Source organism: Cheilinus undulatus, linkage group 22 (assembly GCF_018320785.1).
Source record: "Cheilinus undulatus linkage group 22, ASM1832078v1, whole genome shotgun sequence".
NCBI lineage: Eukaryota > Metazoa > Chordata > Actinopteri > Labriformes > Labridae > Cheilinus > Cheilinus undulatus.
The window spans coordinates 5,050,378-5,064,597 of record NC_054886.1 but is presented as its reverse complement, the minus strand read 5'-3'; the positions used below and the strand labels follow the sequence as shown (position 1 = coordinate 5,064,597).

Sequence of the window (14,220 nt, the reverse complement as noted above, 5' to 3'; positions counted from 1 at the left end):
CTGGCACTACTCCCCTGAGTCACTCCCACACATCTCTCCCCTGCAGCTGAGCTGAACCACACCCCACTACGATAAACAGGAAGCAGCACTTCCTCCTGCAACAGCAAGGCTTGTACATAAGACAGTGACTCCCCTCCTCAGGGGTAAAGTGGTGAGTACCTGAGAGGAGTCGCTTCAGCACCAAAAACATGAGAGTCTTCGTAGCATTAGCGTGCTTGCTGGCAAACTGCCTGGCCCAGAAGCCTCAGCCGTGTGGTAAGTTTACACAGTTTTCCTTTGCTGACACACTCTTTAATCAGAATGCATTTTATCTGTGTCACATGTAATCTTCCTCCACATCACAGACTGGCCTCCTAAGATGACTGGGGAGTCCACGGGGGTAAGTTCCACTGCTTCAAAGTGTTAAACTGAACATTACCAGAACCAAATACTGAAGCAAAGTTCGAGTATATGAAAGACAGAGACTTAAACTCCCTCTACTCTTCTTCCTCCAGAACTTTACAAATGATGTCACCGGGGTCAGAATGAGATTCGTGTACGATGCAGTGGGACAGCGGATAAGGGTCTTTCAGAATGTAACTCAGTATAACAAGACTATCAATACTGATTCTCTTCTTCTCTTCAAAGAGGTGACTAAACCACTGACCTGAATGTAGATGTTTAACCAGAGCAGAGTTTAAATTATTTACCAGTGAATTTTACACTCAATAGCTCGCATTTTAAAGGTCACATGTTTCACCCTCTTAACACAAGTTAGTATTTGTCTCAGAGGTCCCCAAAACGTGCCTTGTTTGTTACTGAAAAAAACACTCAAGTTTTAGATTTTTGCATGTCTAAAAACCCCTCTGTTTCAGCCATGCTCAGAACGAGCTGTTTCTGTGTCTGTAGCTTTAAATGTTTCTGACCTGTCTGACTCCGCCCCTGACTCCGCCTATCTCAGGAAATGGCTGTGGCTCTCCTGATCCTCCTCTCAGCTGCCAGCAGTGAGGAAGATCAGGAGAAGAGCAAGGTTATAATAGTTTTGGACTTTTCATAAGTTTTTATTTTCATTTAGTTTTTAACTTTTGCTTTATATTTTAGTTTGTATTAGTTTTTCCTGCTGGTTTCTTAGTTTTGTTCAGTTTTGATTTTGAAAAAATGCTTCGTATTTAGTTTTTATTAGTTTTGGTGTTAGTTTTAGTATTTTTAGCAATATGAGACACTTTTCAAGGGCCAGACCAAAAAGGGCTCTTCACTTTGCATTTGTTTTAATTAAATTTTTTTGGGGGGGTCGTTTGTATACAACTCAAGACCTAAAATTTATCATTGAGTGTGGTCTTCTGCAACCAAATCAGGAAACTTTACTCTCTCCAGGCCTGGATGTTCATGTCAGACAGTCTGCTGCTGAAAAAGACTAAAACTAAGGAGATTTTGTCTCAAATTTTATTTCATAATGGTTTTGTCAGCATAAAATTTATTTTTAGTTAGTTTTCGTTTTCTCATAAAGCTCAATTTTTATTTAGTTTCAGTCAACTAAAATGATTTTTACCTTTTTGTTTCAGTTATTTAGTTAGTTTTAGTTAACTATAATAACCTTGAAGAGGAGGGCGGAACTTTCTTCCAAGCAAGGAGTGTTAACTGAACCTGGAGGCGGGGCTAACTCCCCACATGACATCATCAGGGGAAAATCTGAGAACAGCTTGTTTCAGCACACATTTTCTGAAAGGGGTGTGTGTGTGTGGGGGGGGGGGGTGTAGACAGGCAAGGGGCAATTATTTTTGTTGGACAAGCCTTAAAAAGTGGATTTTGTAGAATATGTGAGCTTTAAAGTGGAATGAGACATTAAAGGGATACTTCAACATTTTGGCAAATTCATCCATTGCCATAATCCCTATAGTTTTAGAAGTTCAGGCTTTCCCTCATCAAACTCATCAAATACACAATCGAACAACTCCAAAACACTCTCGTGGACAAGTTGTGACCTGCACATTCACCACACTATGAAATAATAACGTATAATTATGTAACACTACAACGCATGAAGCAAATACTCGGAACTATTTCTTGAGTAAACCACTGGGCGGAGTGACACAGTACAGCAGCCATGTCTGGAGTGCAGTTCTGGCTTTGCATTTAGCTTTAAAACATCTCCGTCTTGTAATTTTCCATGATTATTTCATATTATTTCATGAGTTTGATGAGGGAAAGCCGGAATACCGTCTGCTTACATTGAGTTGGCACAGCAGGTCCGAACTCCGCAGCGACGATCTAAAAATAGCTTGCACCGACAACTGAAGGTAACGAACCTATTACTAAGACTATAGGAATGTGTACACCAGTAAGTAATGGTTAAATAACTCCATTTCTCTTATGGTTTAAAAAGGCACATGGGAAAGGAAACAGATGCATCAGTTATACTTGTCCTAATACCAAATGTTTTATCTATCAGAAAGTCATGTACAACATCAATGACCAGAACCGTACCTGCACCAAACTCCCTGTTCAGGGAGACTTCCACCCTATGGGCGTCCCAAAAGACGCCTCTCTGCTGGGCCAGGTCGTCCTCGGCAGCTCGTCTGGACCTGGTGAAGGACTCATGGTCAACACATGGTTGGAAAATTTCCCCGATGGAGGAGGTCAGAGTTTTTATATTTGGAACCATCTAAACTATTTCTCTGTTCCACAATCTTCTGATTTTTAGTCAAATCTTTGTCCCAACAGATATTATAAGCACAGTGACTGCAGTCGGATGCATTCCTGTCAGTGTTGTGCAAGAGGTCAAAGTTGATGAACAAGTCCTTGGATGGACGGTGCAGAGGTCAGTTAGTATCAGCAGTCAGAAAATGTGATTCTTTCAGGCAGACACATTTATTTACATTTACATAGAAGTCATTTTCTGTTTTTCTGTTTCAGCTTCTTCAACAATGTCATCGGGATTCCAGACCCTAGTCTGCTCAGTCCCCCGTCCTTCTGCAAGGATGCAAAAATGATGAACACCAAGGAGCAGGTGGACTTCTTTAGTCTGTTCATCCACAAGAAGTAAGAGCCTCCATCAGCCAACGTGTCCAACCATCAAGAAGATTTTTGATAAATCAAATTTAGACACTGAATTGTATTTTTGCTGTCTGTAATTTAAATCATTTATGATGAAAATATGCAACTCCAAGCTTTCTTTATTTGAGTATAATACATTGAAAAAAATATGAGGATTTCAAAACAGCTTTACTCTGCAGTATCGCTCAAATCTTGGGAGTATTGTGGACAAGTCAGGAGCACATATTTATGCCAGAAAAGCATGAAAAAGTGTATTTTGTACAATATGTCACCTTTAATGCGAACAACCTAAATTTAGGACGGTACTTCATTCAAAATAAAAATTTGAAATTTTAGTCTCAGATGTTTTAACAGGTCAACAGTAATGAAAATAACTTTTATGATATATGCTTTCATTCTGAAGCCTTTTTCTCATATTCAGCATGAATGTTCCTGATTTCCTAAAGGGGCACTACTGTAACAGTTTATTAAATCTGAATAAAAAGATGCTTCAAAATCAAAGTTGTTGTTCATTATTTACATAAACAAGGCTGTGATCATCCTCTTCAAGGATTTCCAAACTGCATGTATTTGAAAATTTTACTGTTTATGTTTTTAACATTACAAAAATCAGGGGGTGATTAACTTTACTATAATGAGGCAAATTCACATGTGTTTGTTTCATCCTCTCTCTTATTTTGGTCATGATTTGTTCCATTTTGGGTCCAAACAAACACTTTTCATGACATAAATTTCAGTGGTTGAACATTTTTAAGAATATGGGTCATGATTTGTCATGAGGAGGTGGTGGTCAGTCCTGATGCCCAAGCAGCTGAGAACCACCAGTTTAAAGGCCAGATCACTTATCTCAGGTCAACTCCAATACAGCCCAGTGTTTATTCTACAAATTCTGTTCTAATTAAGAGTACATTTCACAAAAAAGACCCCGAAACATTAAATTACTTTTCATTTCTGTTGACCAAGAGAGGATGCTGATCAGATCATCTTCAAATATGAGAATCTGTGATTCCAAAACCCAACATAGTCAAACCAAATGACAACTTTCAGAATTCAAGGGGGATTCCAAAACCACAGAGACATGACAACGGCTGTCAACTTTCTCTTTGTGTACCATCACTTCCCCTTCCCGCCTCACCACCATAGCCCACTTCTGCTTACAACTTCTCCTCCACCTTTACAAATAACACACAAGGACTCTACCTTACCTAACCTTTTCTTTGCTGCTACATAGTCCAGACTCAAGTCACATTATCACATTTCTGTAGCTGGGAAATTGACTCTAAGATAAAGAGTTACATATTTGCATCTGGATCAGGATTACAGCCTTGATTTTGTTTCCAAAACAGAAAATTTAAGCAAGTTTTGAGACAAGAAGCATTACCTGATATAAAGAGACCAGCCACGGGACTCCTCACTGCTGAATCAGTCCTCCTCAGACAGGTGTTTTGAATGCTGTTCATTAACATTTCAGCAGGCTGCTTTTCTTCTCTTTTCATTTTGAAACTGAGGATTTCCTTCCTTCTGTTTTTCAAAAATAATCCTGTCCACACTCAATGTTCTCTCAAACATCTTGGCCCACATGAAAATGCAGAACATTCCTGTTCAGTGCAGTAAAGAGTACACTGTTTCAACAATATTTGACTTAGTGCCCTCTTTGATCCATGGTCAGTAGCAGAGAAAATGCACCACCTGCCACACAAGTGCCCTCTAGATTGCCAATGTAATGGACAAAACTAAATAGAGCAAATAATGCACTCCCACTAGAAAACTAATAAACAGTCACAGAGTCACTCTTAGGTCCACTCAACAGTCACAGAGTAACTCTGACGTCCACTCAACAGTTACAGAGTCACTCTGACGTCCACTCAACAGTCACAGAGTCACTTTGATGACCACTCAACAGTCACAGAGTCACTTTGATGTCCACTCAACAGTCACAGAGTAACTCTGACGTCCACTCAACAGTCACAGAGTCACTCTGACGTCCACTCAACAGTCACAGTCACTCTGACGTCCACTCAACAGTCACAGAGTCACTTTGATGACCACTCAACAGTCACAGAGTCACTCTTATGTCCACTCAACAGTCACCGAGTCACTCTGACGTCCACTCAACAGTCACAGAGTCACTTTGATGACCACTCAACAGTTACAGAGTCACTCTGACGTCCACTCCACAGTCACAGTCACTCTTATGTCCACTCAACAGTCACAGTCACTCTGACATCCACTCAACAGTCACAGAGTCACTCTTAGGTTCACTCAACAGTCACAGAGAAACTCTGACGTCCACTCAACAGTCACAGAGTCACTCTGACGTCCACTCAACAGTCACAGAGTCACTTTGATGACCACTCAACAGTCACAGAGTCACTTTGATGTCCACTCAACAGTCACATAGTACTCTGACGTCCACTCAACAGTCACAGAGTCACTCTGACGTCCACTCAACAGTCACAGAGTCACTTTGATGACCACTCAACAGTCACAGAGTCACTTTGATGTCCACTCAACAGTCACATAGTACTCTGACATCCACTCAACAGTCACAGAGTCACTCTGACGTCCACTCAACAGTCACAGAGTCACTCTGACATCCACTCAACAGTCACAGAGTCACTCTTATGTCCACTCAACAGTCACCGAGTCACTCTGACGTCCACTCAACAGTCACAGAGTCACTTTGATGACCACTCAACAGTCACAGAGTCACTTTGATGTCCACTCAACATTCACAGTCATTCTGACGTCCACGCAACAGTTACAGAGTCACTCTGACGTCCACTCCACAGTCACAGTCACTCTTATGTCCACTCAACAGTCAGTCACTCTGACATCCACTCAACAGTCACAGAGTCACTTTGATGTCCACTCAACAGTCACAGAGTCACTCTGACGTCCACTCAACAGTCACAGAGTCACTCTGACGTCCACTCCACAGTCACAGAGTCACTCTGACATCCACTCCACAGTCAGAGTCACTCTTATGTCCACTCCACAATCACAGAGTCACTCTTATGTTCACTCAACAGTCACAGAGTCACTTTGATGTCCACTCAACAGTCACAGAGTCACTCTGACGTCCACTCAACAGTCACATAGTCACTTTGATGACCACTCAACAGTCACATAGTCACTTTGATGACCACTCAACAGTCACATAGTCACTTTGATGACCACTCAACAGTCACAGAGTCACTCTTATGTCCACTCAACAGTCACAGAGTAACTCTTATGTCCACTCAACAGTCACAGAGTCACTCTGATGTCCATTCAACAGTCACAGAGTCACTTTGATGACCACTTAACAGTCACAGAGTCACTCTGACGTCCATGCAACAGTTACAGAGTCACTCTGACATCCACGCAACAGTCACAGAGTCACTCTGATGTCCACTGAAGAGTCACAGAGTTACAGAGTTTAAGATAGTTGATAGTGCAAATGGGCATATGAGGCGAGCTGTTTAACCACAGAGAGCCTTCTTACCGTACCTGAGTTACAGTGAATTGACTGAATACTTACAGCATTTAAGTAGAGTAAATGAATTAGATATGTTATTATCTTACAGATTGTATATTTAAGGTGAGGCTTTTACCACACTGAAATTTCTTACAGGATTCTCACAGGGTGAGATTTTTGCTGCCAAGCCAAGGTTGTTACATACATTGCATACAACTACTTCACTCGTACTAGTGTAGGACCATACACTTCAGGGAAAGCTGACAACTTCTTAGCCTTTAAGAAAAAAACAGTGTAACCGATAACTGTGTTACAGGGTCCTCTTCAGCACAATGAACACACACGTGTGGTTCTAATACACTCAAAGCTCTAATACACTCACACACATAATACATAACTCAACGAAGTTTCCTTCTTAATTGAATTTGCCCGGTGCTAAACCTCTTCAGTGCATTTTGGAAAATCCAAGCCCAAACTCAAATCCTTCAGAAGTGAGCAGCACAGCCTCCCTGCTCTGCTGCCTGTGTGTGAGTCTTCAGTCCCAGCCTGCTACTGCAGAGAACAAAGAAAGCACAATGAACTCACTGAAAACACCTGTGTCAGTCAGCACTGGCACTGCTCCTCTGAGCCACTCCCACACATCTCTCCCCTGAAGCTGAGCTGAACCACACCACACTACCACATACCCCCACCGCCCGACTTAGGCTGGGGAGCCATCCAGCCAAACCAACCACCCCCTTCCCAAAGGGAACGGGAGAGTAAGTCGGCCACAGCCATCTGTGCCCCCGGTCTATGGACCACCTTGAACTTAAAAGGCTGTAAAGCCAGATACCACCGAGTGATCCCGGCGTTGGTATCCCTTATGTGGTGGAGCCCCTGGAGGCGAGCGTGGTCCGAACAGAGGGTGAATGGGCATCCAAGGAGGTAATAACGCAGGGAGCCAACTGCCCATGTGATGGCTAGGCATTCCTTCTCTGCTGTACTGTATCGGGATTCCCACTCGGACAGTTTGTGACTGATGTACAGAACTGGGCAGTAGACTCCCCAGCACAGTTTCTCAAAAGTTATACAGCGGTTTATTTACTAACACAGAGCAAAAACCATACAACAAAAGACTGTAGACAGCAGTCTGTCTGGAGCCTCCTGCAAAGACGCCACAGGTTACCCCTCTCCTTCTGCAGTATCAAACAACTTCGCGTCACCACTGAGCTCAGCACACATGCCACATTTCCCTATTGGTCGTGAATGCACCTCCACACACTTCCCCACTAACTTATTGAACCCAGGCCAAGTGAGACACTCCCTTCAGGATGCTGGTGTTTGATGGGTGGATGGCAGGAGCTGGCCCTCAGCTGCCTGGCCTCGAGGATGGACGGCAAGGTGATCCTCAGCGAGAGTGATGGCTGCCTCTAAGTTTACAGGCCGATGGTATCTCATCCACTCAGATGTCCTGGTTGGAAGCCCCTCTATGAACTGCTCCAACATCACCTGCTCCAGCATTCGACTCTCACTAGCAGACTCTCCTGGCTGTAGCCATCTGGATGCTGCATCCTTCAGCTGCTGAGCGTAGGTGAAAGGACGGTCATTTGGCCCCAGCTTAGTCCTGCAAAACCTGCGATGGTGATCTTCAGGGCAGAAGCCCATCCATCTCTGACTGGGCATGAAGCGCCTACAAATGCTGTCTGTTAACAGCAGTCTGTTCTTGGTGTATAGCAGCCAGTTCCCCCAACATCTGGGCTATAGGGCAGCCACCAGCTGGACTGGTTGTGACTCTGACATTGTGCTGAATGCCTGTTTGGGCACCAGTGTAACAGACAACTGTGTTACAGGGTCCTCTTCAGCACAATGAACACACACGTGTGACTTCAATTTAAAGCAAATGCCTCTCTAATACACTCACACACATAATACATAACTCAATGAAGTTTCCTTCTTAATTGAATTTGCCTGGTGCTAAACCTCTTCACTGCATTTTGGTAAATCCAAGTCCAAACTCAAATCCTTCAGTAGGAAGGAAAACACCTGTGTCAGTTAGCACTGACACCTCTCCCCTGGACTACTCCCACACATCTCTCCCCTTAAGCTGAGCTGAACCACACCACAGTACCATAAACAGGAAGCAGGACTTCCTCTTGTAGCAGCAAGGCTTGTACATAAGACAGTGACTCCCCTCCTCAGGGGTAAAGTGGTGAGTACCTGAGAGGAGTCGCTTCAGCACCAAAAACATGAGAGTCTTCGTAGCATTAGCGTGCTTGCTGGTAAACTGCCTGGCCCAGAAGCCTCAGCCGTGTGGTAAGTTTACACAGTTTTCCTTCGCTGACACACTTTTTAATCAGAATGCATTTTATCTGTGTCACATGTAATCTTCCTCCACATCACAGACTGGCCGCCTAAGATGACCGGGGAGGCCATGGTGGTAAGTTCCACTGCTTCAAAGTGTTAAACTGAACATTACCAGAACCAAATACTAAAGCAAAGTTAAACTCCCCCTGATCTTCTTCCCCCAGAACTTTACATATGATGACAACTGGGTCAAAATGAGATTCGTGTACGATGCAGTGGGACAGCGGATGAGGATCTTTGAGAATATAACTCAGGATAATGAGACTATCAATACTGATTCTCTTCTTCTCTTCAAAGAGGTGACTAAACCACTTATATGAACGTAAATGTTTAACCAGAGCAATCAGAGTTTAAATTATTTACCAGTGAATTTTACACTCAATAGCTTGCATTTTAAAGGGGACCTAAAACAAGTTTATATTGGTCTCAGAGGTCCCCAAAGCATGCCTGTGAAGTTTGTTGCTGAAAAAACACTCAAGTTTGGGATTTTTGTACGTCTAAAACCCCTCTGTTTCAGCTCTGCTCAGAACAAGCTGTTTCTGTGTCTGTAGCTTTTAATGTTACTTACCTGTCTGACTCGGCCCCTCTTGGGAAATGGATTTGGCTCTCCTGACCCTCCTCTCAACTGCCAGCAGTGAGGAGATCAGGAGAGGAGCAAGGTTATAATAGTTTTGGACTTCTCAGTACCTCCACCAAGGAGGTTATGTGATCAGGACGGGTTTGTTAGCTTGATTGTTAGCTACATAACTCAAAAAGTTGTGGACAGATTTTAATTAAATTTTTAGGAAATGTCAGAAGTGGCATAAGGAAGAACGGATTAGATTTTGGGAGTGATTTGGATCACCGTCTGGATCCAGGAATTTTTTAAAGGATTCTGTACTATTGGGAGATAGGGCTAATGGCGGAGGTCTGTGCTGTTACCAATTTGCACCAGGAGATGGTGGACATGAGTGACTTCAATCCCAGCAGCATTTTGGGTGTGTTTCTATTGAAAGTTTTCGAGTTTATATAGTTTGAAAGACGCACCCTCGGTCACATGACATCATGAGGGGAAAATCTGAGAACAGATCATTTCAGCACACATTTTCTGAAAGGTGTGTGTGTGGGGGGGGGGGGTGTGGGCAGGTCAGGGGCACATATTTTTGTTAGAAAATCCTGAAAAAGTGGATTTTGTATAATATGTGACCTTTAAAGTGAAATGAGACATTAAGGAGCAGGGACATGTGGATGTCTCTAAGCTAAAGTGAGCTGAAAAGGACAATTAAGCATGCGATTAATCACCATACCAAAAAATGTGTGCACCAATTATAGACTTTAATTTATCCCAATTGATGGGATTAATCTTTACAACCCTGATGAAAATATATCCAAGGGCTGAATGTGTACACCAGTAAGTAATGGCTAAATAACTCAATTTCTCTTATGGTTTAAAAAGGCACATGGAAAAGGAAACAGATGCATCAGCTATACTTGTCCTAATACCAAATGTTTTATCTATCAGGAAGTCGCGTATGACATCAACGACCAGAACCGTACCTGCAAAAAACTCTCTTTCAAGGGAGACTTCAACCCTCTGGGCGTCCCAAAAGACGCCTCTCTGCTGAGCCAGGTCGTCCTCGGCAGCTCATCTGGACCTGGTGAAGGACTCTTGGTCAACATGTGGTCGGGAAATCTGCCTGATGGAGGAGGTCAGAGTTTTTATATTTGGAACCATCTAAACTATTTCTCTGTTCCACAATCGTCTGTTTTTAGTCAAATCTTTGTCCCAACAGATATTATAAGAACAGTGACTGCAGTTGGATGCATTCCTGTCAGCCTAATCTATAAGGTCAAAATCGATGAACAAGTCGTCGGATGGACGGTGCAGAGGTCAGTTAGTATCAGCGGTCAGGAAATGTGATTCTTTCAGGCAAACATGTTTATTTGAATTTACATAGAAGTCATTTTCTGTTTTTCTGTTTCAGCTTCTTCAACAATGTCATCGGGATTCCAGACCCTAGTCTGCTCAGTCCCCCGTCCTTCTGCAAGGATGCAAAAATGATGAACACCAAGGAGCAGGTGGACTTCTTCAGTCTGTTCCTCCACAAGAAGTAAGAGCCTCCATCAGCCAACATGTCCAACCATCAAGAAGATTTTTGATAAATCAAATTTAGACTCTGATTTGTATTTTTGCTGTCTGTAATTTACATCATTTATGATGAAAATATGCAACTCCAAGCTTTCTTTATTTGAGTATAATACATTGAAAAAAATATGAGGATTTCACAACAGTTTTACTCTGCAGTATCGCTCAAATCTGATGGTGGGCATTCAGATGTGTTCATACTTGACATTTAAAGTGTTCAGTGACCCCTATTAGAGTTTATTTTTAATCAAGACTCAAAAAATGTGATTGTAACTTTCTACTTGATGTATTTTATCATGCCAAAATGACTTCAGCTTTCTTTTGTGCATAAACAGTTTGCAGGTTTGCTCAGTGCAAAAGGTGCTGAATTGGTTTTTCTCCTCTGTAAAGCATACCTTTACGGTGGCCCTGAAGGTCAACTGCAAAAATAAAAGTTCAACTGAATAAAACTAAATGAAAAAAACTCATCATGAAAAGTAAAAAAATAAATAAATAAATACTAAAATGTGTTGACCTGTAGAGGGTGTTGAGGCTTTTGGCGGCGATTTTGGTCATGTTTTGACTTCTATTTGATTATTTTGACTGTGTTAAAGGTCACACATTTTACCCCTTTAAAACAGGTTTATATTGGTCTCAGAGGTCCCCAGAACATGCCTGTGAAGTTTGTTGCTGAAAAAACACTCTAGTATTGTAATTTTGCATGTCTTAAAACCCCTCTGTTTCAGCCCTGCTCAGAACGAGCCGTTTCTGTGTCTGTGGCTTTATATGTTAATGAACCATCTGACTCCGCCCCTGACCACACCCCTCTCAGGAAATGGATGTGGCTCTCCTGATCCTCCTCTCCACTGAGAAGGGCGGAACTTTCTTCCGAGCAGGAAAGGCCAACTGAACCTGGGGGCGGGGCTAACATCCAACATGACATCATGAGGGGAAAATTTGAGAACAGCTCGTTTCAGCACATATTTTCTGAAAGTGGAGAAAGAGGGGGTATTTTTGATATTTTTGCCAGAAAAGCCTGAAAAAGTGTATTTTGCATAATATGTGACCTTTAATGCTAACAACCTAATTTTAGGAGGTTACCTTATTTAAAATAAATATTTGAAATTTTAGTCTCAGATGTTTTAACAGGTCAGCAGTAAGGAAAAACATGAATTTTATGATATATGCTTTCATTCTGAAGCCTTTTTCTCATATTCAGCATGAATGTTCCTGGTTTCCTAAAGGGGCACTACTGTAACAGTTTATTAAATCTGCATAAAAAGATGCTTCAAAATCAAAGTTGTTGTTCATTATTTACATAAACAAGGCTGTGATCATCCTCTCCAAGGATATTCAAACTGCATGTATTTGAAAATTTTACTGTTTATGTTTTCAACATTACAAAAATCAGTGGGTTATTAAAAGAATTAATGTAAAGAGTGAATATTTATTATAATGTGAAGTATATTTATTGTTTTTTATGTATGGCAGCCATTTATAGCAACTTACACCCTTAAGCATAACAGTTTATTGAAAATAATACTAATAAAGTATTATTTACATAATCAAGGCTGTGATGATTACATTTAAAGAAATCCAATTTGCATGAAAAATATTTCTTTGTGTTTTTAACATTACAAAAATCTGTTATTTCAACTTAAACTGGCACTGAAAGGGTTAAATTTCTAAGAATCAGTCAATATTTGTTTTCCATGATCAGCTCTGATCTTGATTTTTCAAAAATGCATACAAAGTGGATTTTTTTTTCTTTAATAAAGCTGTTTAGTCTATATTTTATTGCCAGTTATGTATGGCATCCATTGTTGGTAACTTACACCCAAGGTGAAGAAAATTATTAAAATCTTGAAATTAGAAATTAAGCATAAAAATCAAAGTTGTTGCTTATTATTAACATATTCAATATGCATGTAGTATATAAAAATATTTTGTATATTTTACATTACAAAAAATCAGGGTTTTGCACTTGAACTGGCACTGAAAGAGTTAAATTCTTTGAAGTTAATCAATATTTAATATTTATGATCAGGTCTGGTCTTGATTTAAAGATAAATGCAAAAAGAGAGGGGAAAACGTTCATTACTTTTATTGTTATTCATTTATGCTGCCATTTTTGGTCATGAACACCTCGAGTCTAACAGTTTTCAAACAAATATTTCATGAGACAGAAAACATGTGAAACATTTCATGAATCAAAAACATCAGAAAAATAGTCTGGTATTAGAAAACATTTTGTGAAATACAAAACATTACAAGAATCACATGATATTTGATTGTAATTAATGATTTATTTATTTTTGCCTTCAATTAAATGTTTAATGCATTTGACATCTAGGGCTGCCGTACATCTTTCTGCAAAAACAGTTGCCTTTAAAAGTGTGGGTAAAAATCATCCCAGCTGTTCATCTTGTACCAATAAATGTAGATAATTATTAAAGGCATGTGTCTCATATTTACTTTTATACTAATACTTCATACTAATATTCTTGAATTGCTGACATTCTTGGCCAGGTCCCCCTTGAAAAAGAGATCTTTGATCTCAGTGGGGCTAGCCTGGTAAAATAAATAAAATAATGTACCATCAACTCACGTTTTATCATCATGAGCAGTTAAAGAATGTTTTATATGAATGTTGATATTTCAACACATAAAGAACAAGTTTGTCTTTCAGCTTAAACATGTTCCCATTCTGTAAAAATTTCAAGAACTTTCCAAACTTCCTTGCTGTCTCAGGAAAATAAAAGTGTGTGCATGCATGTCCTACTATAATGAGGCAAATTCACATGTGTTTGTTTCATCCTCTCTCTTATTTTGGTCATGATTTGTTCCATTTTGGGTCCAAACAAACACTTTTCATGACATAAATTTCAGTGGTTGAACATTTTTAAGAATATGGGTCATGATTTGTCATGAGGAGGTGGTGGTCAGTCCTGATGCCCAAGCAGCTAAGAACCACCAGTTTAAAGGCCAGATCACTTATCTCAGGTCAACTCCAATACAGCCCAGTGTTTATTTTACAAATCCTGGTCTAATTAAGAGTACATTTCACAAAAAAGACCCCCAAAACAGTAAATTAGTTTTCACACCTGTTGACCTAGAGAGGATGCTGATCAGATCATCTTTAAATATGAGAATTTGAGATTCCAAAACCCAACATAGTCAAACCAAATGACAACTTTCAGAATTCAAGGGGGATTCCAAAACCACAGAGACATGACAATGGCTGTCAACTTTCTCTTTGTGTACCATCACTTCCCCTTCC

General features: G+C 40.7%; 2 protein-coding genes across 2 annotated transcripts; both read left to right on the top strand.

The window, feature by feature from the left end:
• Positions 1-99: 99 nt before the first annotated feature.
• LOC121504559 (ependymin-like) lies at positions 100-3,529 on the top strand. The gene is made up of 6 exons (XM_041779445.1): positions 100-255; positions 345-379; positions 495-629; positions 2,429-2,615; positions 2,701-2,797; positions 2,893-3,529. Exons 1-6 carry the CDS (start codon positions 189-191, stop codon positions 3,020-3,022), a joined length of 651 nt encoding a protein of 216 aa, XP_041635379.1. The 5' UTR covers positions 100-188; the 3' UTR covers positions 3,023-3,529.
• A 5,115-nt stretch (positions 3,530-8,644) lies between these two features.
• On the top strand, positions 8,645-11,652 carry LOC121504560 (ependymin-2-like). Its single transcript, XM_041779446.1, has 6 exons — positions 8,645-8,785; positions 8,875-8,909; positions 9,001-9,135; positions 10,338-10,524; positions 10,609-10,705; positions 10,801-11,652. Exons 1-6 carry the CDS (start codon positions 8,719-8,721, stop codon positions 10,928-10,930), a joined length of 651 nt encoding a protein of 216 aa, XP_041635380.1. The 5' UTR covers positions 8,645-8,718; the 3' UTR covers positions 10,931-11,652.
• Positions 11,653-14,220: the final 2,568 nt, after the last annotated feature.

Excerpts from the sequence above, each read along its gene's own strand:
- LOC121504559 (XM_041779445.1), top strand. The coding sequence starts at position 189 with ATGAGAGTCTTCGTAGCATTAGCGTGCTTGCTGGCAAACTGCCTGGCC. Across the intron at positions 256-344 it reads CCAGAAGCCTCAGCCGTGTG|ACTGGCCTCCTAAGATGACT; the intron begins GTAAGTTTACAC and ends TCCACATCACAG. Across the intron at positions 380-494 it reads TGACTGGGGAGTCCACGGGG|AACTTTACAAATGATGTCAC; the intron begins GTAAGTTCCACT and ends TTCTTCCTCCAG.
- LOC121504560 (XM_041779446.1), top strand. The coding sequence starts at position 8,719 with ATGAGAGTCTTCGTAGCATTAGCGTGCTTGCTGGTAAACTGCCTGGCC. Across the intron at positions 9,136-10,337 it reads CTCTTCTTCTCTTCAAAGAG|GAAGTCGCGTATGACATCAA; the intron begins GTGACTAAACCA and ends TTTATCTATCAG. Across the intron at positions 10,525-10,608 it reads AAATCTGCCTGATGGAGGAG|ATATTATAAGAACAGTGACT; the intron begins GTCAGAGTTTTT and ends TTGTCCCAACAG.